At 41.4% G+C, this 27,790-nt stretch overlaps 1 protein-coding gene across 2 annotated transcripts; it reads left to right on the top strand.

Moving 5' to 3' along the window:
* Positions 1 to 5,053: 5,053 nt before the first annotated feature.
* Positions 5,054 to 26,397, top strand: LOC106562116 (semaphorin-7A). Of its 2 annotated transcripts, XM_082957780.1 has the most exons (15): positions 5,054 to 5,567; positions 5,697 to 6,545; positions 11,292 to 11,434; positions 16,716 to 16,763; positions 16,873 to 16,971; positions 17,065 to 17,158; positions 17,248 to 17,355; positions 17,468 to 17,610; positions 18,022 to 18,200; positions 19,151 to 19,259; positions 19,387 to 19,558; positions 20,509 to 20,624; positions 21,351 to 21,496; positions 23,017 to 23,093; positions 23,223 to 26,397. In XM_082957780.1, the coding sequence occupies exons 3-15, from the start codon at positions 11,366 to 11,368 to the stop codon at positions 23,585 to 23,587; spliced, it is 1,725 nt and encodes a 574-aa protein (XP_082813906.1). In that variant the 5' UTR covers positions 5,054 to 5,567; positions 5,697 to 6,545; positions 11,292 to 11,365; the 3' UTR covers positions 23,588 to 26,397. The 2 variants fall into 2 exon arrangements, with proteins under 2 accessions (XP_082813906.1, XP_013982191.1); XM_014126716.3 differs by lacking the exons at positions 5,054 to 5,567; positions 5,697 to 6,545 and adding an exon at positions 8,286 to 8,541.
* The last annotated feature ends 1,393 nt before the right edge of the window (positions 26,398 to 27,790 follow it).

Raw genomic sequence — 27,790 nt, 5'->3', positions numbered from 1 at the left:
TTCAAGTTCATAACTGTGCACTCTCCTCAAACAATAGCATGGTATTATTTCACTGTAATAGCTACTGTAATTTCGACAGTGCAGTTAGATTAACAATAATTTAAGCTTTCTGCCAATATCAGATATTTCTGTGTCCTGAGAAATGTTCTTGTTACTTACAACCTCATGGTAATCGCATTAGCCTACGTTAGCTCAACCATCCCACATGGGACCCACCAATCCTGTAGAGGATAACGGATTTCAGTTTCCTTGCATTAAAGTCACCAGCCACGACAAACGCTGCCTCTGAATGTGCCAGGGGCGAAAATCTGATATCAACTTTGGAGGGGACAATTACATGAAATTTTCTCAAGAGCAATTCCTGAGGGGGACACCAAAAGTTGTGCTGTAACACATAGCCTACATTGTAATATGGTAAATGTATATTGAGGAACCAAAGAAATAAGGTGTTTGCCGTACTCCTAACTACCGGTACCCAAAACTACACAACTAATCACAACAGCAATAACATTGCCTTTAACAAATCTTAGTTCAGTCACCAGTTTAAGTTGAGAGTGGGGGTATCCATGGCATTTTCCAATTATGTTCCTATTTTACAAGTCAAAAAAATTGAGAACCTTTCATAATGTTGCCAAACAAAGACTCAACAAACTTACCTGAGACTCCCTGTCTTTGCCAGTCTGTCCCTGCATATCTGTCCCCAACTCTGCTGTCTGTGTGCCATCTGTTGCCTGCTCTGCCTAATGACATCATTCTGAAACATTTCCATTAGAATTTCATTTCTTTGTTATGAACATTTTATCAACTAGTCTTTGAGATATTAGACTACTAGGGTTCTTACTTTGCGTTTTGGTGTACTGAAAAATACTCTGATGTCCGTCTTTTACATTTTTTTCTGCCATTTTTCTACCTGGCTGGCTACACACACACACAGTGTGTAGGTTATTTACAGTAGGAGATGGGCTTCTATCATCTGATCTTCTATCATTCTATTTGGGCTTCGATCTAAAAGGTAGCTAGCAAATGTGAACCGGATTGCAGTGACAAGAGTTGACAGCTGTATGAGTTCACCATTAACACGACATATGCTGCAACCTTTTGTAATTTTAATAGTTTGTTTCATATTGGCTGGCTTCCAACAATGGCTGAATTTGCAAAGCTATCGAGCACCAATTCCATTTCAGTGGTGTTTGCTATAATCTTTGCTACCCGGGTTAAATAAAGGTGAAGTAAAATAAATAAATAAAGTTCCCTTGCGACAATTTAGCTTTTGCAACGAGACCATTAAATATATTTAAGACAATGGTAGAAGAGAGTGTAGTTCTGTTCAGTTTGGACTTCAGTTTATTGCTAACCTTATCACAGAGACTTTGAAGCACTAACTTACATCATCTGCATGCTGATCTTGGAATAAATTGACGATAGCAAAGATTCCATCTTTGACGACGCCACATAAATGGAATAGGTACTAGCTAGCTTAATAGTTAATAGTTGCGCGCTAGCTCTGCAAATTCAGCTAGTGTGTGTGTGGGGGGAACCCTGCCAACATAAAACAAAACATTGCTATGGCGCGATTGACTGGATTAACCTCATGTCAGTTACGTGCATTGAGTGCCTTTCAGACAGTAGATACGAACCCTCTGTTACCTTGCCAAATAAGGAACTGGCAGTGGATCAAACCATTGTGAGGCAAAGGGTGGGGGGTCACAATCTTTTGAAACTTAAAAATGCGCTATTAAGTGTCTATAATCACCACAATTGCTTTCATTGCGTATTATTAATATTATTTAAATTACCTAGTTATGTTTACAGTGATATATTGGGGGGGGGACAAATCATATTTTTCCCAGGATGGGGGGGGGTCGTGTGTCCCCCCCCCCCCCCCCCCGTCCCCCCTGGGATTTCCGCCCCTGGAATGTGCATTTTCTTGTTTGACTCTTTTCAAAGTCCACAAAGAAGTTGGTTTGGCTGACCCATGCTGAGTTGCTCCATTCCACAGCTAAAATAATCACTCATTCAGTGTGGCGATGTGATGTTAATATCCCGAGGACTTCTCAACAATACCTTCTTTCTATTTTGTAATCTCTTCAGGACAGTAATCCCTTCTCCCTTGCAGAGAGGGGGAGGCTGGTGGGGTGGTGTAGGCACAATACCTATGAGCCAAGTGTCAGTGAAGAGAGGTTTGTTCGTCCTGCAGTTTTTATCTCTGGTCAGGTTTCTCTCATAACTGCAGTCTTGTCTCAGCTCCCAACTCTCCCCACTCCATGCCCAATACACACACACACGGTGAGCACAATTCCCCCTCCCTTTCTTTTGTGACCTGCAAGCTGTCACTTCCATTAGCAAGTTCCGGTCTGCGGACTGAAGAGATGTACCCTTACTCACTCTGCTGCAAACCACCTGCACACACACTTTCTCACTGCCATTCAGAGAAGCAGTGAACTCTTCACTGGCCCATGGCCAGCATTTAGATTGCATTCAGTGTTCACCTCAATTACTGCTATGGATTACAATTTGTGTGTGTGTGTGTGTGTGTGTGTGTGTGTGTGTGTGTGTGTGTGTGTGTGTGTGTGTGTGTGTGTGTGTAAAAAAAAAAAAAAAAAAAAAAAAAAAGAGGGGGGTATAGCAGTTCAATGTCTTCTGTATTGTCCACATATAGGAATGTGATAATATGATCCAGAACATCAAGTCTTTCATATCTTGTAGGACTACTTTATTACGCGCAATGCTGGATACTGTTCCATTCCACTCCACATTCTATCCAGATCCAAATGACACTATATTTTAAATGGAGATACACTGAGTGATAAAATATTCTAACGATTGTGTCCACAGTCAGTTTAGAAAAAACATGTTTGCAGGTGGGGAAAACCCTCAAACCTATATCATGTTATCCAAGTACTGTAACATCAAACTGAGAGATACAGGGTCATCACTAAGCTGGGATAATGCTGCCATCTATTGGTCAGCAGTAAAAAACACAATTTTACCCCCCAAACAAATAAAAACATGGATGTTTCCCTCTGAAGAAATACTGTGGTTCACTTACTCCTTTGACCCACTAAAAGGCTCATTGTTGTTTAAAGGGGAATGGAAACACTTTAGGAAGTAAAGCTAAGCAAAGATGTGCATTCAATCCACCAATATTAAACATGAGCTATAGTCAATGAACAGCATTCTTACATAGGTATCCCTCTTGTCCAGATGTGATAGGGCAGTGTGCAGTGTGCATCTATGCAAATCTCTCAGACATCCACAAGGGATACCAACCTTTGTCACAGCTGTTAATGAATCGATTGCAGCTGAGAAGAAGCGAAACAATAAATTGGTGAATTTAGTGGAAACATGCCCATTTGTAACAAGCATTCATTGTTACACATCTGTAATTACAGAGCGCAATTACTACCAGGTACATGTTGTCATTACACTGTAACTACTTGTTACACAACTTCAATACTTGTTACAGAGTAATTACACTGTAATAAGGACAGCTTAATTAAAAGGTAGTGTTACCAAATGGATGGTTTTGACAACTTAAAACTTTTGGAAATGACGCTTCTCCTCCCGCCCGTGCCATTTTCTTACTAAAATGATTACTAACTTTATCCTCATTATGTAAACAATGAAATGATGATTGGGTAAACTATATCTACTTCAAAATGAAGTGGAATCCGCACCCTCCTAAAATGAATTTTTTGAAAGATATGACGATTATTGTTTTAGTTTATGGTTATTGTCCATAATTGTATGTTAAATGATTATTGTGCCAGCCCTTGCACAAATTCACGCTCAATGTTCGAGTAAGGCTGTGCCTCCAAGAACACATTTGTGTAATGAAAAGACTTGACATCAATCTGCTCTTTTTCATCTTATCATGTGCCTTTGGAAAGATATGATGATCATCATGTGATTCTTCTCTATGACAAGCTGAGACCTACATGACCTTTACATCTACAGTTCAGTGTGCTGCATCTGCTATTTTTTTTTACACTGTGATATGGTCTGAGCTGTTTAAATGTAGCCTATTTACATGATTACCACTGTATATGACACAGAATATTTAATTGTATTGTGACCTTAATTGTGACCTTGTTTGAGGTCACATGACCAAGGAGGTATTGAAATTAGAAACATTGAAAACATTGAAAATTCATGTAAAATGCGTGAGATGAAAATGGACAAAAGAAAGGGTGTGCAATGTGTAGGGCCACTGAGTGTATATTCTGAACCTTGTTTGAAGTCAGTAGGTCACATGACCAAGGAGCTGTTGAAATTCTAAAATGTAAATAAAGAATTTAAAATGGTGTGAGATGTAAATCAACAAATAAAAAAATGTGTGCAATGTGTGTCTAAGCCATCGGGTTAGCTAGAACGGTTGGTTTTTTTATTTGTATTTTATTTGTATTATCTTTTACCAGGTATAATGTGATATATTCTCCTACATTCCTTTCACTTTTCCACAAACTTCAAAGTGTTTCCTTTCAAATGGTACCAAGAAAATGCATATCCTTGCTTCAGGGCCTGAGCTACAGGCAGTCCGATTTTGGTATGTCATTTTAGGCGAAAATTGAAAAAAAGGGTCCGATCCTTCAGAGGTTTTAAAGAGCTATTGAAATTTGACATTTGATTTGTCACTATGTTGACGGTCCCTAATTGCTGTTGGTGGACGTAAGGAAAACTACAGGCGAATATCCGTCGAATATCTAATCTGAATCTGTCTTTACATCGTTGCCCAAAACCCTTTGGCTTTTGATGACAGCTCAGCTCATTTTCCAGTTTAAACTTGATAGAGATTTGCCCCAATGAAATTAATGTATTATATTCTATGCACCTGGATCGGAAGTGAGTAAGAGATTACTGTTTAGTCTATACCGGGGGTCGGCAACCCGCGGCTCTAGAGCCGCATGCGGCTCTTTAGCGCCGCCCTAGTGGCTCCCTGGAGCTTCTTCAAAATATGAAAATGGAAAAAGATGGTGTGAATATATTTTTGGTTTTAATATAATTTATTATCCAATGCTGTAAAAATGTGTATAATAAATATTTAATTTCAACATTTCTGTCAACGAAGATTTACGTCATAGCCTGCGACACACGTTTCTTTCAGCTCGGCGTAGTGCCAGACAGGTGGCTGTTGCAAACAAACCGGCGGGTGTGTCATGGGCCATGGATCCCAAAGGGAAAAAGAGAAAGATAGCTGAGGAGAACAGAGGATTCCACAGTTCTTGGACCGAATCATTTGCTTTCATTGCCAATGCGGAAGGATTGCCTGCATGTTTGCTTTGTAATGAGAAGTTGTCAAATAACAAAAAGAGTAACGTGGAAAGACATTTCCATTCTTCCTGACAGTTATAGGAACATGAAGAAATATGCATTTGGAGTATTATCCATCTTTGGATCAACATACCTGTGCGAGCAGATATTCTCAAACATGAACTACATAAAATCCAAATACCGCACCCGCCTCACAGATGAAAGCTTGCAGTCCTGCGTGATTAAAGTTACATCTTACATGCCCGATGTTGAGCAGCTGTCCAGTGATGTCCGAAAACAGAAGTCACATTAAACGGGTAAGAACACAATCCTGTCATAGGCACATATTTAGTAACAAAGTGGCTGTTTTCATAAAGTGATTTCTGATTTTTGTCAGTATATATTTGGAATGACACATAGGGATATTATTGTGTTTTGTTGCTCAGGTCCGAGGATGGCTGCATTGTATTGTGCGTGTCAAAAGAGAAGAGGGTGCTGCTGCATTTTACCCTTGCACATTTGCAGAAAACTAAAGAGAAGAGGATAATGCACCGAAATCGAACTTAAACTGTATTAGTTTAATTTTATATACTTTACCTTTTCAAAAGGCTGCTGTTTTATTGCACTCTGTCTGTTGCCCAGATAATGGGGAAAAGAGAAGAGGATTGTATGGTATTATTGAGGATTGAAAAGCATTTTATTTCCATGGGGAGGTCTGAAATTACAGGAGGCCTATTATGCACGTTGCACATTTTGTTGTTTTTTCGAATCCTAAAATGACATCAAATCTGATTTCTGTATTGTATTTCTATAATTTCATCAATGCAACGAAACATAATACTGTAATGACCCGGCTGGGTCATAAAGGAAAAAGAGACGGACTCTAGGTGTGCAGGTCAGAACACAGGTTTATTCCTAAACTGGGCTATTGTTCAGGCCACAGCCCACGCCGCTAAATGCCGAACGTACACAATTATACCATGTCGAATTAAGGGTTACTCCCATAGGAACAGATCAAGGCCCCGAACAGAAAGAGAGAGAAGATGAGACAGTAATCCCTATTTATGCATTTCCAAATCCCGCGGGATTACCCATCATACCCCCCCAACCTTTCCCTCTGTCCTGACATATTTAACCCCTGCTAGTAGCCATGAGAACCATAACACACCCACAAACACAGAACACAATACCGGGTCGTTACAATACATTAATATTATAATGGAAGTTAAATTTAAAGCACCATCGTACAGCAGAGTAGTCACGTGGTGCGTTATTCTCTCCAGGATGCGCTGCAGGTAAAATAAACGTTTAATCATGAATGCTCATTATGTATTTGTAGCCTACTTATCATTTTGATAGTAGGCTAATATAGACACTTAACAGCATGTTGCCTTCTTTATAAGGCTTGTAATTTTTTTGCGGCTCAGACAGATTTGTTTTTTTGGTCCAATATGGCTCTTTCAACATTTTGGGTTGCCGACCCCTGGTCTAGACCAGCCTTTCTTAAAGTATGGGTCGCGACGACCTGTTTGTTAATGGTGGGTCGCGACGTGTCAGTGTAAATGTATAATTATTTCATTAATTACTGGAATTAATTTGGTGCATCTGCGCTCTCTGTTCAGTGAGCTCTCTGCTTAGCAGCGGTCTCTGCACAGTTTGGCAGCTGCTCGAGTGGGAGATTCCCGTGTGCTTCGCGGTTTACCGGTTATTTTTTTCTGCAGTTTTCTTGAAGATCACTCAGCGACACATGTGATGCAACGCTGTCGTTCAGCAGCAGATGATGCGCTATCTGCCACTGACTTGTCATTTCCACTCGCATTCACTCATCGCTGTAATCAAGTGGACTCATGCTAGCCGCAAATTCTGACTGAGCTCAACTGTTATGAAACGCATATACAGCGATTAGGTTCTCACTCTTTCATACAGACTTATAACGAGGAGCGCCTACAATGTGTTTTGTGCTTAGTAATGAGTCTCTCATAACGAACAAATTAATAAAACGACACGCCCTGACCAAACATCCACAGCATGATGGTAAACGGGGCATAATGCTTCAGGAACAGTGCTTCGACAGTGGGGAAGTAAGTCCTGCTAGCAAGGCATTGTTGTCATATAACCGTTTTTTATAACAGGTCAAGCAGAAAGCAGAAATAAGGGAGTACTAACTAACTCTCATTGTAGTAGATGTGAGTTCCTCTTTCAAACAATCCCCTGGCCTTGAACCCAGCTAATCGCTAACATTCTCCAAAACTAGCTAGATACTGACCCTAGTAACAGTACAGATGAAGATGAATGATCAGGCCTACTGCACATTTTACTGTAGAAATTATTGTTGAAAACTAGTCTAGGTTGGAACTGTTGCTGCTAAAATACAATAATAATTGTTATTCTTAACTAGAATAAACTTGATTGAAGCAAGATGCTTTTTGAGGCAAACACACTCACACAGTTCTGGGTTGTTCATTTTATTCCTGTTCAGAATAAAAAAATATGTATTGTATTTTACCAGCAACAGTTCCAACCTAGACTTTCTTTTAACAATCATTTCTACAGTAAGATGTACAGTAGGCCTGATCATTTTTCATCTGTACTGTTACTTAGGGTTGCGCTATCAAAAAGCCTGTGTGTGTGTTCTGTTACTCATCTGTGTGATGTGATCAATCTGTTTATTCCAATTCAGAATGAAAATGATTTATTGTATTTTAACAGCAACAGTTCCAACCTAGACAGATATGTAAGTGTTTTTAATGGGGGAAAATAAACATTAATAGATATTTAATTTCATTGTTATTTATTTTTGTCTATATTGCATTTGTTTAAGACATAAGGGCAATGAAATGTACTGATATGTATGTATAGCTGCATATATTCCTAAGCTTGGGTCCCAGGAAAACACAGAATTTCTCATTTGGGTCCCAAGCTGAAAAAGTTTAAGAACCCCTGGTCTAGACTAGTCTAGCCTTCTCTGAAAATAGGCTAATATGCGTAGTCTATCAAAAATATGACCGAGTGGAGTCTGTTTCACTACAGAACAATTCAGCTACTTTGAGGCTACTGTACTTGATTGGTCTTTCATCTAGTCTTGTCTTCAATTTTCAGACTGTAGACCCCACCCCTGTGTAGTATGCTAAATCTACGTGCCTACCGTTTTAAGTAATTCATTGCCGAGAGCCTAGACTCTGAAAAGTATGTGTCCGTTCGCGCTCTATGCCGTCTTTTTAGGACAATTCATTTTTTCGGTGAAAGCTTCGACCCTTACCGACAAACCGAGAGTGACATTGACAGACAAAGGTAAAGTAAGCTTTTTCTTTTAAATCAATAGTACAAGTATTGAATGACGACAGCAGGGGTTGAATGATTATGCCTATTAGGAGTCGATTTATATTCAATAGCTACTAAAAGTGTATTGAGTCCACAATAGCCAAAAGGACTCGACTCTCTTTGAGTTCTCTTTCTCTCTCTTGATTTGGAACTGCGTATTCAAAGACCAGACTGTTCTCATAGACTAGATGTAACATAGTAAAAGTAAATCCGGGACACTCAAATTAGTACGTTATATATGTTATGTTTGGTATGATTACACAAGACCAATGGCGATTTTTGCAGTGATGTAAAAATACTTTAAAGTACTACTAGTACTTTTGGGTATCTGTACTTTACTTTACTATTTATATTTTTGACAAATTTAACTTCACTACATTCATAAAGAAAATTATGTACTTTTTACTCCATACATTTTCCCTGACACCCAAAAGCACTCGTTACATTTTGAATGCTTTGCAGGACAGAAAATAGTCAAATTCACACACTTATCAAGAGAACATCCCTGGCCATCCCTACTGCCTCTGATCTGGCGGACTCACTAAACATAAATAAAAATACATATAAAAATTGTGCCGTCTGGTTTGATTAATATAAGGAATTTTTTATTATTCAAACTTTTCCCTTTCCTTTTGATAGTTAAGTATATTTTAGCAACTACATTTACTTTTGATACTTAAGTACAGTACCAGTTAAAAGTTTGGATACACCTACTCATTCCAGGGTTTTTCTTTATTTTTACTTATTTCTACATTATAGAATAATAGTGAAGACATCAAAACTATGAAATAACACATATGGAATCATGTAGTAACCAAAAAAGTGTTAAACAAATCAAAATATATTTTATATTTGAGATTCTTCCAAGTAGCCACCCTTTGCCTTGATGACAGCTTTGCACACTCTTGACATTCTCTCAACCAGCTTCATGAGGAATGCTTTTCCAATAGTCTTGAAGGAGTTCCCACATATGCTGAGCACTTGTTGGCTGCTTTTAAAGTTATCACAAACGGCCGTGTTTGGGAGTCCCATAGGGCGGCGCACAATTGGCCCAGTGTCGTCCGTAGGCATCTTTGTAAATAAGAATGTGTTCTTAACTGACTTGCCTAGTTAAATAAAGGTTACATTTGAGAAAAAAAATACAAAACTTAGTCCACTCTGTTCGTAACATATTGTAGTTTTGGGAACAGAAAATTATATTGAGATCAAATGTTTCATCGATGAGAAAATTAACAGAATGTCGGCCAAAATCCATCTCGTTCCATCTTCTCACACTGCAGGCAACTGGGCTTCGGTAGTGAGTTGAAACGCCAAGCGGAAGCATCACATTTATACATCCAGTGAAATATCTGTCTCATTATTCTATCTGTGATAGTACTGTCTGAAGATAGGCAGGAACTGCTTCTCCAATAGAAATCCCATATCAAACTTGTAGGCGACGTCATGGCGATGTTGGCTAACTAAGCTCATGCAGGGCATCAAATCAAAGGCACTCCTTCGATATAAAGTTGTTTTTGACTGAAATTAAAATGTGTCATTTTGTCACTTTCACAAGGTTGAAATAATAACCTATTCAAATACTTAAAGACATTTCACTTCTCTCATTGACTTCTCAAACACCAAACCCCGGCCTGGTCTGCTTGGTCTGTTTCGCAAACGTTCCCGGAAGTCTCGCAATGTTGGGTCTCTGGGTATAGAAACTCTGTGGTGCTATGCCAGAATGTGAAAACATACCTCAATCCAGGGATGGAATATGTCGTTTTACTCATAATCATCCCGAATCGAGAAGATTTAAATACTGCTTGTTTTTAATTAAACTGACGTTTTCACTAGCATGATAGGCTAGCTAATGCAATAGCAGTCCATTGGATTCCATGAAAGTGCAACGCCTAGAGTTGGGGTGAGTAGCTACCGGAAGTGTTGTTGAATCCAATGGGTTGCTTTAGCATTAGCTTGCCTAGCATGCTAGCGAAAATGGCAGTTTAATAAAAAAATGAACAAGTCTTCTCCATTCACCTTTCATCATTTCGTGATAATTAGAAGTAGAACAATTATATTCCATCCCTGGATTGAGGTATACTGTGACGGGCTCTGGCTGTCCACAGGCTGTCCACATTCTGACATAGTACCATTCCGACTCAAGGGAGAGAAATGAAAGAGAGTAGGATCCTTTTTGCGCTTCTCCAAAAGTACTAGAACATGAACCATATTTCATACCTTTGTCATTAGCCAACTCTGGTAAGGAACACAAACTATTCATACTCATACAAGCCTACATTAATACCGAGCTTGAACATATTTAATGAGGAATGTCCATGAGATATCATACAGCCCTTTACAGTGGTGAGATAAAAGGACAGTAGGCCTATCCTTAATATAATATGGAAATATGCTATGCTACGGTAAAGTTAGAAGGATAAACTCATCTGGAACAATGTGAATCACTAACCCTATTCAAATTCGGTCACTGGGTACCTTCTTTTATTTCACTCTGGTAATACCAGTATACACTCTGTGTACAAAACATTGGGAATGCCTGCTCTTTCCATGACGTAGCTTTCACCTGGTCAGTCAATGATCCCTTATTGATGGGATCAATCATGGTTTCCAAGAAGTTATCCTAGTTCCAGAGTGTAATCTCAATGAGCACAGTTTTTGCATGAACACATATCCAGTCCAGTCATATGTTTGCTTAATGATTTATATCTCTGTGTTCTCAGATGTGAGCTTCCAAAGAATCCACCTGTCTGGGAATAACAGCCATATAGAGCTCCTGCAGGGCCCTCAGGACAACATGGTGTATGCTACAGGCCACATAAACCTGTTCCAGACAAACTTCCACAGTTCTAAGACCTCTAGAATGGTAGTATGACTGAGTTACATACCCTTACTGCAAACCTTACTTGTGTATTGTGTTGCTTTATATTGATTTAGCTCTATTCAAGTTGTTCTCTAAGTAGGATTGTCCAATACAGTTGCTGTAATGTAAATTATGGTAATAACAGAGGGAGCGTTATTGATATTTTTACATTAAATATTTAGCTAAACAGTTCATCCCCTCTTACATGCTGTGGACTAGATTATGTTGAAATGGATGTATTGAACATTTTACTCTACATGTACAGATGTAGGATCTTACTTTGTGTTATGAGAATTTTGTTCCCAAGGTTCATAAACTGAACTTCAATTAAACTACTCAGTCTGCACCCCAGAGTTTGTAAGGTTCTGGTTAAATGACACAGACGGAGGCCCAGCCTACAATAGTAAACCAAGTTTATTCACGAGAGCTCTGAATATCATACAATGTACACAGCCTTTTATACCTAACGTTTGGTCATATCATCAAATCAAATTTATTTATATAGCCCTTCTTACATCAGCTGATATCTCAAAGTGCTGTACAGAAACCCAGCCTAAAACCCCAAACAGCAAGCAATGCAGGTGTAGAAGTACGGTGGCTAGGAAAAACTCCCTAGAAAGGCCAAAACATAGGAAGAAACCTAGAGGGGAACCAGGCTATGAGGGGTGGCCAGTCCTCTCTCTGGCTGTGCCGGGTGGAGATTATAACAGCACATGGCCTAGATGTTCAAATGTTCATAAATGACCAGCATTGTCAAATAATAATAATCATAGTAGTTGTCGAGGGTGCAACAAGTCAGTAACACAAGAGTAAGTGTCAGTTGGCTTTTTCATAGCCGATCTTTGAGAGTATCTCTACCGCTCCTGCTGTCTCTAGAGTTGAAAACAGCAGGTCTGGGACAGGTAGCACATCCAGTGAATAGGTCAGGGTTCCAGCAGGTCTGGGACAACAGGTCTGGGACAGGTAGCACGTCCGGTGAACAGGTCAGGGTTCCATAGCTGCAGGCAGAACAGTTGGAACTGGAGCAGCAGCACGGCCAGGTGAACTGGGGATAGCAAGGAGTCATCAAGCCAGGTAGTCCTGAGGCATGGTCCTAGGGCTCAGGTCCTCCGAGAGAGAAAGAAAGAGAGAGAATTAGAGAGAGCATATTTAAATTCACACAGGACACCGGAAAAGACGAGAAATACTCCAGATGTGACAGACTGACCCTAGCCCCCCGACACATAAACTACTGCAGCATAAATGCTGAGACAGGAGGGGTCAGGAGACACTGTGGCCCCATCCGATGAAACCCCCGGACAGGGCCAAACAGGTAGGATATAACCCCACCCACTTTGCCAAAGCACAGCCTCCACACCACTGGAGGGATATCTCCAACCACCAACATACCATTCCGGGACAAGGCCGAGTATAGCCCACAAAGATCTCCGCCACGGCACAGCCCAAGGGGGGGCGCCAACCCAGACAGGAAGACCACGTCAGTGACACAACCCACTCAAGTGACGCACCCCTCCCAGGGACGGCATGGAAGAACACCAGTAAGCCAGTGACTCAGCCCCCGTAATAGGGGTAGAGGCAGAGAATCCCAGTGGAAAGAGGGGAAACCGGCCAGGCAGAGACAGCAAGGGCGGTTCGTTGCTCCAGCCTTTCCGTTCACCTTCACACCCCTGGGCCAGACTACACTTAATCATAGGACCTACTGAAGAGATGTGTCTTCAGTAAAGACTTAAAGGTTGAGACTGAGTCTGCGTCTCTCACATGGGTAGGCAGACTATTCCATAAAAATGGAGCACTATAGGAGAAAGCCCTGCCTCCAGCTGTTTGCTTAGAAATTCTAGGAACAATTAGGAGGCCCGCGTCTTGTGACCGTAGCGTACGTGTAGGTATGTACGGCAGGACCAAATCGGAAAGATAGGTAGGCGCAAGCCCATGTAATGCTTTGTAGGTTAGCAGTAAAACCTTGAAATCAGCCCTTGCCTTAACAGGAAGCCAGTGTAGGGAGGCTAGCACTGGAGTAATATGACCACATTTTTTTGGTTCTAGTCAGGATTCTAGCAGCCGTATTTAGCACTAACTGAAGTTTATTTAGTGCTTTATCCGGGTAGCCGGAAAGTAGAGCATTGCAGTAGTCCAACCTAGAAGTAACAAAGGCATGGATTAATTTTTCTGCGTGATTTTTGGACAGAAAGTTTCTGATTTTTGCAATGTTACGTAGATGGAAAAAAGCTGTCCTTGAAACAGTCTTGATATGTTCTTCAAAAGAGAGATCAGGGTCCAGAGTAACGCCGAGGTCCTTCAGTTTTATTTGAGACGACTGTACAACCATCCAGATTAATTGTCAGATTCAACAGAAGATCTCTTTGTTTCTTGGGACCTAGAACAAGCATCTCTGTTTTGTCCGAGTTTAAGAGTAGAAAGTTTGCAGCCATCCACTTCCTTATGTCTGAGACACAGGCTTCTAGCGAGGGCAATTTTGGGGCTACACCATGTTTCTTTGAAATGTACAGCTGTGTGTCATCCGCATAGCAGTGAAATTTAACATTATGTTTTCGAATGACATCCCCAAGAGGTAAAATATATAGTGAAAACAATAGTGGTCCTAAAACAGAACCTTGAGGAACACCGAAATTAACAGTTGATTTGTCAGAGGACAAACCATTCACAGAGACAAACTGATATCTTTCCAACAGATAAGACCTAAACCAGGCCAGAACTTGTCCATGTAGACCAATTTGGGTTTCCAATCTCTCCAAAAGAATGTGGTGATCGATGGTATCAAAAGCAGCACTAAGATCTAGGAGCACGAGGACAGACGCAGAACCTCGGTCTGACGTCATTAAAAGGTCATTTACCACCTTCACAAGTGCAGTCTCAGTGCTATGATGGGGTCTAAAACCAGACTGAAGCATTTCGTGTACATTGTTTGTCTTCAGGAAGGCAGTGAGTTGCTGCGCAACAGCTTTTTCTAAAAATGTTGAGAGGAATGAAAGATTCAATATAGGCCGATAGTTTTTTATAATTTCTGGGTCAAGATTTGGCTTTTTCAAGAGATGCTTTATTACTGCCACTTTTAGTGAGTTTGGTACACATCCGGTGGATAGAGAGACGTTTATTATGTTCAACATAGGAGGGCCAAGCACAGAAAGCAGCTCTTTCAGTAGTTTAGTTGGAATAGGGTCCAGTATGCAGCTTGACGGTTTAGAGGCCATGATTATTTTCATCATTGTGTCAAGAGATATAGTACTAAAACACTTTAGTGTCTCCCTTGATCCTAGGTCCTGGCAGGGTTGTGCAGACTCAGGACAACGGAGCTTTGGAGGAATACGCAGATTTAAAGAGGAGTCCGTAATTTGCTTTCTAATGATCATGATCTTTTCCTCAAAGAAGTTCATGAATTCATCACTGCTGAAGTGAGAGCCATCCTCTCTTGGGGAATGCTGCTTTTTAGTTAGCTTTATGACAGTATCAAAAAGGAATTTTGGATTGTTCTTATTTTCCTCAATTAAGTTGGAAAAATAGGATGATCGAGCAGCAGTGAGGGCTCTTCGATACTGCACGGTACTGTCTTTCCAAGCTAGTCGGAAGACTTCCAGTTTGGTGTGGCGCCATTTCCGTTCCAATTTTCTGGAAGCTTGCTTCAGAGCTCGTATTTTCTGAATACCAGGGAGCTAGTTTCTTATGACAAATGTTTTTAGTTTTTAAGGGTGCAACTGCATCTAGGGTATTGCGCAAGGTTAAATTGAGTTCCTCGGTTAGGTGGTTAACTGATTTTTGTCCTCTGACGTCCCTGGGTAGGCAGAGGGAGTCTGGAAGGGCATCAAGGAATCTTTGGGTTGTCTGAGAATTTATAGCACGACTTTTAATGCTTCTTGGTTGGGGTCTGAGCAGATTATTTGTTGCGATTGCGAACGTAATAAAATGGTGGTCCGATAGTCCAGGATTATGAGGAAAAACATTAAGATCCACAACATTTATTCCATGGGACAAAACTAGGTCCAGAGTATGACTGTGGCAGTGAGTAGGTCCAGAGACATGTTGGACAAAACCCACTGAGTCGATGATGGCTCCGAAAGCCTTTTGGAGTGGGTCTGTGGACTTTTCCATGTGAATATTAAAGTCACCAAAAATTTGAATATTATGTGCGATGACTACAAGGTCCGATAGGAATTCAGGGAACTCGGTGAGGAACGCTGCATATGGCCCAGGAGGCCTGTAAACAGTAGCTATAAAAAGTGATTGAGTAGGCTGCATAGATTTCATGACTAGAAGCTCAAAAGACGAAAACGTCTTTGTTGTTTTTTTGGGGGTAAATTTAAATTTGCTAACATAAATGTTAGCAACACCTCCGCCTTTACGGGATGCGCGGGGGATATGATCACTAGTGTAACCAGGGGGTGAGGCCTCATTTAACACAGTAAATTCATCAGGCTTAAGCCATGTTTCAGTCAGGCCAATCACATCAAGATTATGATCAGTGATTAGTTCATTGACTATAACTGCCTTTGAAGTGAGGGATCTAACATTAAGTAGTCCTATTTTGAGATGTATCACAATCTCTTTCAATAATGGCAGGGATGGAGGAGGTCTTTATACTAGTGAGATTGCTAAAGCGAACACCGCCATCTTTAATTTTGCCCAACCTAGATCGAGGCACAGACACGGTCTCAGACACATATGTCATACCCCTTACAAATGCCCCTCTTCTTTAACACTGTCAATGCTTTTTTACAAGTCTTCTCCATCACATACATTGCTTATCATATCCTGCCCCATGTTACATAATCTACTGTAAGCCTAAAGGTTTCTCCCCTCCCTGGGTGGGGAGACCTTCTTCCTGTTATCAATTTTACAGTGGTTACAAGTTGTCTGTTAACAGTTCCCCTTTTTCCTTGAATGTCTCGCTTACATTGCTAAATCCTTAAGCTTAAACTTTTCCTACACACACACATTAGTACCTTCATCTTATAATCACTCGGTTATACATTTTCAGGGTGAAATCATTTAGTCAAACCTTTAATCATAAAATTTTCATTACACTTTGATCACTATTTTGTTGCTGCACAGCAAGAAACGCAAACTTGTAGTATATTCAATGTTTAAAAAGGCTTTTAAAGTTTGTAATATCCACTTTAAAATGTCACTTGATTTACCCTAATGAAAAATGTATCAACGCCGACAAAAAATGTCCATTAATTATAATCCACATGTCCTGTTGTATTAAACTGGCTCAAATGAAGATCCTACATCTGTACCTGTACAATCTTTTTAATGATTGCCTTTGCAGAGTCCTGTGTTTCGAGAGGGATGTAGAAGTAATGATTCCACATCACCAGTGAGTATCTGAAAAGATGAGAGGATGTTGGTTTTATAGCATAGTTCATTACTAAAGCTGCACATATTTTGCATACAACCATGTAACACAGTTCTGTTTTGTCCTTCAGGACTGTCACTATAACATCACTGTTTTACACAAGACTAAAGACCCAAACCAACTGTTCTTGTGTGGAACCAATGGAAAACTCACATTGTGCTGTTACATGGTATGGGAAATACTTTTCATTATATAAGTATACATGACTTTTCATGGTACCATTTTGCCATTGGCGTGTTAACACAAAACGATTCCACTGTAGAACCCATCAGACGACCCGTTAATCTGCACTCAATCCAAGGCCATCGAAGACATTAAACAATACATAAATGAAAGAGAGCCGTCGCTCCTCATTGGTGAGGAAAATGTCTAATTGGAAAACATTACTCTATAATATGACCTAAAGTTCATGAGTGGTTATTGAGCTAATGTGTTGTGTCTCCAGGTTCTTCTGAAGTAGAGGAGTTCTACACCACTCACTCAGGCACAGAGGGTTCCGTGGGGATCAACAGGTTTGGGAAGAACAGACTATGGACACAAAACAGTGGAACAGGTATTGAACAGGGCGAGAGAACAAGACATGGCCTGACATTGTTTTGCGTAGTACTGTGTATCTGATCAGACTGTCCATGGACTGTCATTATTTCTCCTGTTCTTTTCCTTAGAACAGAGATATGTGAGTTTGGTGGCTAGCGGGCAGAGAGAGGATCGTCTGCAGGACAGATTATATGCTTTCTACATAGAGAAGAACCGAGACCTGCATTTGGACTCTGATCTCTGGGTTCCCCGGGTTGCTCAAATCTGCATGGTAAGCGCCACAGGAGGTTGGTGGCACCTTAATTGGGGAGGACAGGCTCGTGGTAATGACTGCAGCGGAATCAGTGGAATGGTATTAAATGCATCAAACACATGGTTTCCAGGTGTTTTAATGCCATTCCATTTGCTCCGTTCCGGCCGTTATTATGAGCCGTTCTCCCCAGCAGCCTCCACTGGTAAGCACTACATACTGTAGAACATGAATCATGTCTGCACTGTATGTAATCACCAGTGTTGCAGTTTAGTTCAGAACATTTTTATAGATCTTTCATATGCAGTACCACTCCATTTCTGCCCATTTAAGCCCTTAATTAAGACTAATTCCATCGGGGGCTCCTTGAGTGGTGTGTGCACTGCCCACTGTGATTATCTTAGCATGTCTGTGGTTGCATGTGTGTTTCAGGCCGATCGTGGAGGACCTAAGGGCTATCTGCAGTTCAGGTGGACCTCCAAGCTGAGTGCCAGGCTCTTCTGTGGAGACTATGACAGCAGGCTGTACTTCACCCAGCTAGTGGATGTGAACACTGTTCTGGCAGAGAGGTGGCAGGATACCAGGGTCTATGCACTCTTCAGGAATGGCTGGTAGGACGACATACTGTAGATAGATCATAATGGACCTTAGTAACATACACAAATCATCAATAACAACACAACAGGCGCTGGTAGCAGGGACCCATAGTACAGTTTATGACATGAAGTTGCAGTGCCGTTAAGAAAATAAATCAAATTTGAAAGAGAAAAAACATAACTGAAAGTGACACAACGATTAAGAAATTAAGAAACCAAAATGTCGTAGTCTTTGTTTTGTTCTTATCACCGTGGAAGTTTGGGTTGGGCTTCCCCTCTCCCCTTTTCTTATCTCGAGAGTCAGCTGTTCCTCTGACCACTGAAAGCAGATGTCGTAAAACATTGTGAAAGAGATCTTTAGTAAGGGGGTCGTTTAAACTTGCTGAGCTCTGTATCTACCCCTAGGGGTATGAGTGCTGTATGTGTCTACCCCTAGGGGTATGAGTGCTGTATGTGTCTACCCCTAGGGGTATGAGTGCTGTATGTGTCTACCCCTAGGGGTATGAGTGCTGTATGTGTCTACCCCTAGCGGTATGAGTGCTGTATGTGTCTACCCCTAGCGGTATGAGTGCTGTATGTGTCTACCCCTAGCGGTATGAGTGCTGTATGTGTCTACCCCTAGCGGTATGAGTGCTGTATGTGTCTACCCCTAGCGGTACGAGTGCTGTATGTGTCTACCCCTAGCGGTACGAGTGCTGTATGTGTCTACCCCTAGGGGTACGAGTGCTGTATGTGTCTACCCCTAGGGGTACGAGTGCTGTATGTGTCTACCCCTAGGGGTACGAGTGCTGTATGTGTCTACCCCTAGGGGTACGAGTGCTGTATGTGTCTACCCCTAGGGGTACGAGTGCTGTATGTGTCTACCCCTAGGGGTACGAGTGCTGTATGTGTCTATCCCCTAGGGGTACGAGTGCTATATGTGTCTATCCCCTAGGGGTACGAGTGCTATATGTGTCTATCCCTAGGGGTATGAGTGCTGTATGTGTCTACACCGTAGAAGATATTGACCACATCTTTAAAACCTCCAACTTCAAGGGACACATGGAGTCCGTTCCAAGCCCACGACCTGGGGAGGTATGCTCAACAATATGACTTTCTAGTCAGCTCTACTCCTTTACTCTGTATGTCTCCTATATTGGACTGTATTCTGTGTATGTCTTCGTATGTTGAAGTATACATAAAAGTGTACATCCTCTTGTAGTGTGTTAAAGACAGTACTAAACTCCCCATGGAAGTCCTGAAGATGGTGGACAAGACTTCAGAGATGGAGAAGTGGGTCACCAGTAGGCCTCTCCTGGTCACTCACCGCTATTACCACCACATCCGCGTGGACAGAGTCCAAGGCAAAGGGAATGTCCTGTTTCTGTCTCTAGGTGAGACGTTTTGATCTCTAGACGACGAATCAGAAATGATCAGTCTGAAAGGAATGACGGGAAACCTTACGCTTGGAGACCTTTAACATAGACCTCGGATGACCCTGGAGCAAGTGATGATAGGGTATACGTACAGTATATTTATAGGAATGTAGATGAGAACGTTTCCATCTTATACTCACACCAGTTTTAAGAGACAGAGGCTTTCAGAAGGTTGAAATACTATTGACCGTACATGGGTGTAAAGTGATACTTTTTTTCATGCTGACTCTCTGACACTGATCTAAGGTGTAAAAAAGGCCTGTATGAACGGTTTATTTTGAAGTCTAAAAAGAGAACTAAGCGGAAGTATACTCTTATCACACTGTGCTGGGAAACCAGAGATACAGTTCATTTCCTGTCATTGGCACACATACTTATTCAAACAACCCTAACTTGAGATTCATGTTTGCACAACAGTTTGTAGGGTGTGCTTAGTGTCAGAGAAGTACAATCCAAACATGAGACTGATGAATGTAATTGAAGTACAGAATCAGAAGCATTACTGTAGCAATAGTCATAGATACTCATAGATATGTGTCCTTAGGGTGAGTCTATGCCCCACCATGCATCAGTACTGTGAGTGTTGTAATGACTGGAGAATGTCTCAACATTATGATGAAACATGAACTATTGTGTGTGTGTTCTGCTTAAATTACTGTGTTGACATTTCTTACACATACCTTTTTTTTGTAATGTTTGACTCTCACTCATATCCTCAATGATCGATAACTGGTGTGTGTGTGTGTGTGTGTGTGTGTGTGTGTGTGTGTGTGTGTGTGTGTGTGTGTGTGTGTGTGTGTGTGTGTGTGTGTGGTGTGTGTGTGTGTGTGTGTGTGTGTGTGTGTGTGTGTGTGTGTGTGTGTGTGTGTGTGTGTGTGTGTGTGTGTGTGTGTGTGTGTCTACACTAGGGAATGGAGGGATTCATAAGGTTCTGGAGAGGGATGGTCATGCCTTCATCATCGCTGAGTTACAACCTTTTAATTACAGAGCTCACATCCTCAGTATGATGTTGCACTCCTCCACGGTAAGTCAAGGAACACAGCCCACACGGAAATCTCCCCACAGATCCAACAGTGGTATTAATGAAACATGGAGTGGAATAGACAATAGTCAAAGAGATCCCTTTCAAACCATGTTTTAACACGTTGATCAGTTATTTGATCATGGCTGAACGTTTGATGATTCAACCACAGATGTTCTTGTCCTTGAAAGGCATTCTATATGCATATCATTTGATGGCATTGTGGATTTAGTTGAATAATAAGTATTGGCCACAGGTTTGAAATCGCATGCCTTATTCAAATACACAGAATGTTGTAGGCTGTTGCTAACGTTATATCCATCTCCAATGCGCCCACATTGGAAGGTGGTTTACAAAATCCGACGACAATATGTCCCAGAGGTCTGAACGGGATGAGAGGGACAATAGACAGGAAGAAATTCAACCATAACTATATTTATATCTCTATAATAATATTGTAAAAGGAGTGGTGTTCTTATTGTAAATCAGTAACTTTCTTCTGCAGTCAACAGTCATTGTTTGAAGTATTTCCTACAATATTAGAAAAAAGGGTTCCAAAATGGTTATTTGGCTGTCCCCATAGGAGAACCCTTTTTGGTTCCATCTAGAACTCTCTGTGTAAAGGAACTCAAAAAGGTTCTACTTGGAACCGAAAATAACCTTTTAGGTTCTAGATAGCACCTTTTTTTCAAAGAGGTGAACTAATGTTCTTGTGGTGTTGTGTTCCAGGGGAAGCTGTATGTGAGCTCCAGCAGAGAGCTGGTTCAGATTGACCTGGGCAGCTGTGAGCAGTATGGAGCCCAGTGTGAAGACTGTGTCCTGGCCAGAGACCCTTACTGTGGCTGGGACGGCCATCACTGCACCACAGCTACAAAGTAAGACCAAACACAGTCTGCTTTCAGCTTATAGCATCCGCTGTACAGATATTTAATAGTAGTGATTCAAAAATAGATTTTTCATTAATGGTTTCCTCTCTGTGGTGTCCTGTCAGCCTTACACGGAACCCAAACCGGCTGTGAGCGTGCGCCATCGTGCATACATTTATTTTGTCCCCCCACACCAAATGTGATCACGACACGCAGGTTAAAATATCAAAACAAACTCTGAACCAATGACATTAATTTGGGGACAGGTCAAAAAGCATTAAACGTGTATGGCAATTTAGCTAGTTAGTTCGCACTTGCTAGCTAATTTATCCTATTTAGCTAGCTTGTTGTTGCTAGCTAATTTTTCCTGGGATATAAACATTGAGTTGTTATTTTACCTGAAATGCACAAGGTCTTCTACTCCGACAATTAATCCACACATAAAACGGCCAACCGAATCGTTTCTAGTCATCTCTCCTCCTTCCAGGCTTTTTCATCTTTGAACTTATATGGTGATTGGCATCTACACTTTCATATTACCACCACAACCGGCAAAACAGTTTGTCTTTCAATCACCCACGTGGGTATAACCAATGAGGAGATGGCACGTGGGTACCTGCTTCTATAAACTAATGAGGAGATGGGAGAGGCAGGACTTGCAGTACGATCTGCGTCAGAAATAGAAAGGAGTTCTATTTTAGCCCTTGGCATCGCAGACGCTCGTTAACGCGTGTGAGCAGTGTGGGTGCAATAATTGAATAACATGGATTTCTACATTTATTTTGCAACACTTGCGCACGCGACATTTCCGGTCTGGTCAGCATGTTATACAGTTAATTTGGAACACTTCATGGTGTTTGTCAAAAATGCTAATATAGAGTGGTGCATTCTTTTGGCCAGACCTTATTTTCCATCAGTACAGCTCAACATGGCCAGAGACAGTTTTTCCAGAATTATTTAAACACACATGGCCCTTGTTCAAACAAATGTGGTGTCAGATGAGACCATGGAATAAACAAAATATACTTAAAACAAATGTGGTGTCAGATAGAGGCCATAAAAGCAAACAAAATATACTTCATTTGATTAAACGTAACATACAAGTCTGTCTGCAGTGTGTGTCAGTGGAAAATGTTAGTTCTCACTTCCTCACTCTGATCCCTACCTGCTGCTAAAAGTATACTACACTTCCTCACTCTGATCCCTACCTGCTGTTAAAAGTATACTACACTTCCTCCTCTACACTCCCCCAGCACATGCACACATGCTACACACACACACACACACACACACGGTACTACACACTACCTGTTGTGTAGTCAAATGCTCTATGCTCTGTTGGTGTGATACCATGTGTTTTCAGTTCCTCTTTGCAGTTTCAAATAACTATCACTGCCAACCACAAGGTAGACAACCTACTGTCCCATAGACAGGAATGAGCAACCTCTGAGAGAAAAGAGACATTCACTATTTGCTGGTTGAGTTGCTGGTTGAGACTCCTTAACTTGTATGTGCTTGTCTTTATACAGTAATACAATTCAGGATGTGGAGAACGGGAACCATCAGGTATGCAGCAACATATCCAGAGGAGTTACTGCAAGTAAAGGTGTGTAGTGTTACAGCCATCCTTGTATAAATAAAAAAACATTTATTTTGACCATGTACTATAGTAAAGGATGGAAACCATCCACAATGGTTGGCTATGGAAGTCTAAAAAGCTATGTTTTGCTCTTAGTTTACTTTCTAAGGTCATCAGGTGGCGCTGCAGATGGAATCAGAGTTTCTCAATCTTCAAAGTACTTCCTCAATTGCCCAACCTTGTCCAGCCATGCTGAGTACAGCTGGAGGCACCATGGCAACACCACAGCAACACCGTGCATCTCCACAGAGTCAGAGAACCAGTGTTTCCTGCTAATAGAGAGCATGGGCCCTGAGCAGCAGGGAACATACAGCTGTGTGTCTGAGGAGAGGGGCTACTACAGGACTCTGGTGCAGTACCAGTTACAGCTGGACAGTGGGGCCACAGGCCTGGCCTCTTACCGCCTGCCCTGTCCTGTTCTGGGTCTGGTACTAACACTGGTCCTGACTTGGCTCTGCTAGCATCAGCTCTATGGACTCTCCCCGCCCTATGACCAAGCTGACTTGACTTGGACATCCCTGCACTTGTACTTTGGTCTTCCTTACACCCACGGTACCTCAAGAATAGTTCATGACAGTCAAGTGACCGAGCCATTTCACTGAGCCGTTTCCTTTGTTACTTTCACAATCAATTGGTAAAAAAAAAAAAACCGCTCTAGAAGTTAAAGCTACTGCACTTGTGCTGAGTTAAGGATGTATTGGCCTTATGTGTTTTATAATCATGCTACGTTATCCAATATGGAACTTTTCAGGGGTTTAAAATATTTTATGTGAAAATCTGAATGTACAGTATATATAGCAAAAACAGACTAAGTTTGTTACATTTTAGAAATCTATTTTTTACTTCTAACTTTCTTGCTAACAGCATGATAGTTGTAAATATATACAGTACCAGTCAAAAGTTAGGACACACCTATTCATTCAAGGGTTTTTCTTTATTTTTACTATTTTCTACATTGTAGAATAATAGTGAAGACATCAAAACTATGAAATAACACATATGGAATCATGTAGTAACCAAAAAAGCGTTAAACAAATAAACTCAACAAAAAAAGAAACGTCCTCTCACTGTCAACTGCATTTATTTTCAGCAAACTTAACATGTGTAAATATTTGTATGAACATAACAAGATTCAACAAGGAAGACATAAACTGAACAAGTTCCACAGACATGTGACTAACAGAAATGGAATAATATGTCCCTGAACAAAGGGGGGGTTAAAATCAAAAGTAACAGTCAGTATCTGGTGTGGCCACCAGCTGCATTAAGTACTGCAGTGCATTTCCTCCTCATGGACTGCACCAGATTTGCCAGTTCTTGCTGTGAGATGTTACCCCACTCTTCCACCAAGGCACCTGCAAGTTCCTGGACATTTCTGGGGGGAATGGCCCTAGCCCTCACCCTCCGATCCAACAGGTCTCAGATGTGCTCAATGGGATTGAGATCCGGGCTCTTCGCTGGCCATGGCAGAACACTGACATTCCTGTCTTGCAGGAAATCACGCAAAGAACGAGCAGTATGGCTGGTGGCATTGTCATGCTGGAGGGTCATGTCAGGATGAGCCTGCAGGAAGGGTACCACATGAGGGAGGAGGATGTCTTCCCTGAAACGCACAGCGTTGAGATTGCTTGCAATGATAACAAGCTCAGTCCGATGGTGCTGTGACACACCGCCCCAGACCATGACGGTCCCTCCACCTCCAAATCGATCCCGCTCCAGAGTACAGGCCTCGGTGTAACGCTCATTCCTTTTGCCTTGATGACAGCTTTGCAAACTCTTGGCATTCTCTCAACCGGCTTCATGAGGTAGTCACCTGGAATGCATTTCAATTAACAGGTGTGTCTTGTTAAAAGTTCATTTGTGGAATTTCTTTCCTTCATAATCAGTTGTGTTGTGACAAGGTATACAGAAGATAGCCCTATTTGGTAAAAGACCAAGTCCATACTATGGTAAGAACAGCTCAAATAAGCAAAGAGAAATGACAGTCCATCATTACTTTAAGACACGAAGGTCAGTCAATCTGGAAAATTTCAATCTTGAAAGTTTCTTCAAATGAAGTTGCAAAAACCATCAAGTGCTATGATGAAACTGGCTCTCATGAGGACCGCCACAGGAAAGGAAGACCCAGAATTACCTCTGCTGCAGAGGATAAGTTCATTAGAGTTACCAGCCTCAGAAATTGCAGCCCAATTAAATGCTTCACAGAGTTCAAGTAACAGACACAACTCAACATCAACTGTTCAGAGGAGACTGCATGAATCAGGCCTTCATTGTCAAATTGCTGCAAAGAAACCACTACTAAAGGACACCAATAAGAAGAAGTGACTTGCTTGGGCCAACAAACACGAACAACGGACATTAGACCGGTGGAAATCTGTCCTTTGGTCTGATGAGTCCAAATTTGAGATTTTGGTTCCAACCTCTGTCTTTCTGAGACACAGAGTAGGTGAACAGATGATCTCTGCATGTGTGGTTCCCACTGTGAAGCATGGGAGGAGGAGGTGTGATGGTGTGGGGGTGCTTTGCTGGTGACACTGTCTGTGATTTATTTAGAATTCAAGGCACACTTAATCAGCATGGCTATCACAGCATTCTGCAGCGATACTCCATCCCATCTGATTTGTGCTTACTGGGACTATCATTTTGTTTTTCAATAGGACAATTACCCAACATATCTCCAGGCTGTGTAAGGGCTATATGATCGAGAAGGAGAGTGATGGAGTGCTGCATCAGATGACCTGCCCTCCACAATCACCCGACCTCAACCCAATTGAGATGGTTTGGGACGAGTTGGACCGCAGAGTTAAGGAAAAGCAGCCAACAAGTGCTCAGCATATGTGGGAACTCCTTCAAGAATGTTGGAAAATCATTCCAGGAGAAGCTGGTTGAGAGTGCCATGGGTGTGCAAAGCTGTCATCAAGGCAAAGAGTGGCTACTTTGAAGAATCTCAAATATAAAATATATTTTGATTTTTAACACTTTTTTGGTTACTACATAATTCCATATGTGTTATTTCATAGTTTTGATGTCTTCACTATTATTCTACATTGTATAATGTAGTACAAATAAAGAAAAACCCTTGAATGATTCAGATTGACGTGTGTCCAAACTTTTGACTGGTACTGTATATTTCTTTATCGATTACCTATTTATATGTACAGTATTATTAAACTCTTGCACTCCTTTCTTATGTCATGATAATTATACATTATTTTCCTTGACCTAAAGTAAGTCTTTATTTCAAATGTTTCAAGTTAAGCCATATTGAAAATGTAGCAAGTTCTAGGATAATTATGTGAAAGCGAAGGGACTTTGTGAAATGTTCTTACTGTTGAAACCCCAGGCTTGCATTACAGTAATGTCAGTGTTGAAAGAGAAAAGTCAAGCTGTAATGATAGTGTTTTAAAAAAAATGTGTGCTATCCCTGCTGCTGACTTAGGGACCGATTCTGACTTAGGAAATTGGGCTCCAGAGTGCCGCAGCGGTCTAAGGCACTGCATCTCAGTGTAAGAGGTGTCACTACAGTCCCTGGTTCGATTCCAGGCTGTATCACATCCGGCTGTGATTGGGAGTCCCATAAGGCGGCACACAATTGGCTCAGCATTGGTCGGGGTAGGCTGTCATTGTAAATAAGAATTTGTTCTTAACTTACTTTTTTTTCTTTTTATAATTTTTTTTATTAGGGGGTGGATCAGCTTTAATATTGCAGATAGATTTTTGCTTCCGTCAATGTAATCGTCTGCATCATTTCCAACCTCCCATATATTTTTTTTATAAATAAAATATATGTAATCGTCTGCATCATTTCCAACCTCCCATATATATTTTTTAATAAATATATATATATATATATTTATTTATTTATTAAAAAGTATATATGGGAGGTTGGAATATATATATATATATACACACACACACACACTGCTCAAAAAATAAAGGGAACACTTAAACAACACAATGTAACTCCAAGTCAATCACACTTCTGTGAAATCAAACTGTCCACTTAGGAAGCAACACTGATTGACAATAAATGTCACATGCTGTTGTGCAAATGGAATAGACAACAGGTGGAAATTATAGGCAATTAGCAAGACACCCCCAATAAAGGAGTGCTTCTGCAGGTGGGGACCACAGACCACTTCTCAGTTCCTATGCTTCCTGGCTGATGTTTGGTCACTTTTGAATGCTGGCGGTGCTTTCACTCTAGTGGTAGCATGAGACGGAGTCTACAACCCACACAAGTGGCTGAGGTAGTGCAGCTCATCCAGGATGGCACATCAATGCGAGCTGTGGCAAGAAGGTTTGCTGTGTCTGTCAGCGTAGTGTCCAGAGCATGGAGGCGCTACCAGGAGACAGGCCAGTACATCAGGAGACGTGGAGGAGGCCGTAGGAGGGCAACAACCCAGCAGCAGGACCGCTACCTCCGCCTTTGTGCAAGGAGGAGCAGGAGAAGCACTGCCAGAGCCCTGCAAAAGGACCTCCAGCAGGCCACAAATGTGCATGTGTCTGTTCAAACGGTCAGAAACAGACTCCATGAGGGTGGTATGAGGGCCCGACGTCCACAGGTGGAGGTTGTGCTTACAGCCCAACACCGTGCAGGACGTTTGGCATTTGCCAGAGAACACCAAGATTGGCAAATTCGCCACTGGCGCCCTGTGCTCTTC

The sequence above is a fragment of the Salmo salar genome, chromosome 11 (genome assembly GCF_965601325.2).
Source record: "Salmo salar chromosome 11, fSalSal1, whole genome shotgun sequence".
NCBI lineage: Eukaryota > Metazoa > Chordata > Actinopteri > Salmoniformes > Salmonidae > Salmo > Salmo salar.
The sequence above is the reverse complement of the archived record's forward strand: the minus strand, read 5'-3'. Positions and strand labels throughout refer to the sequence as shown.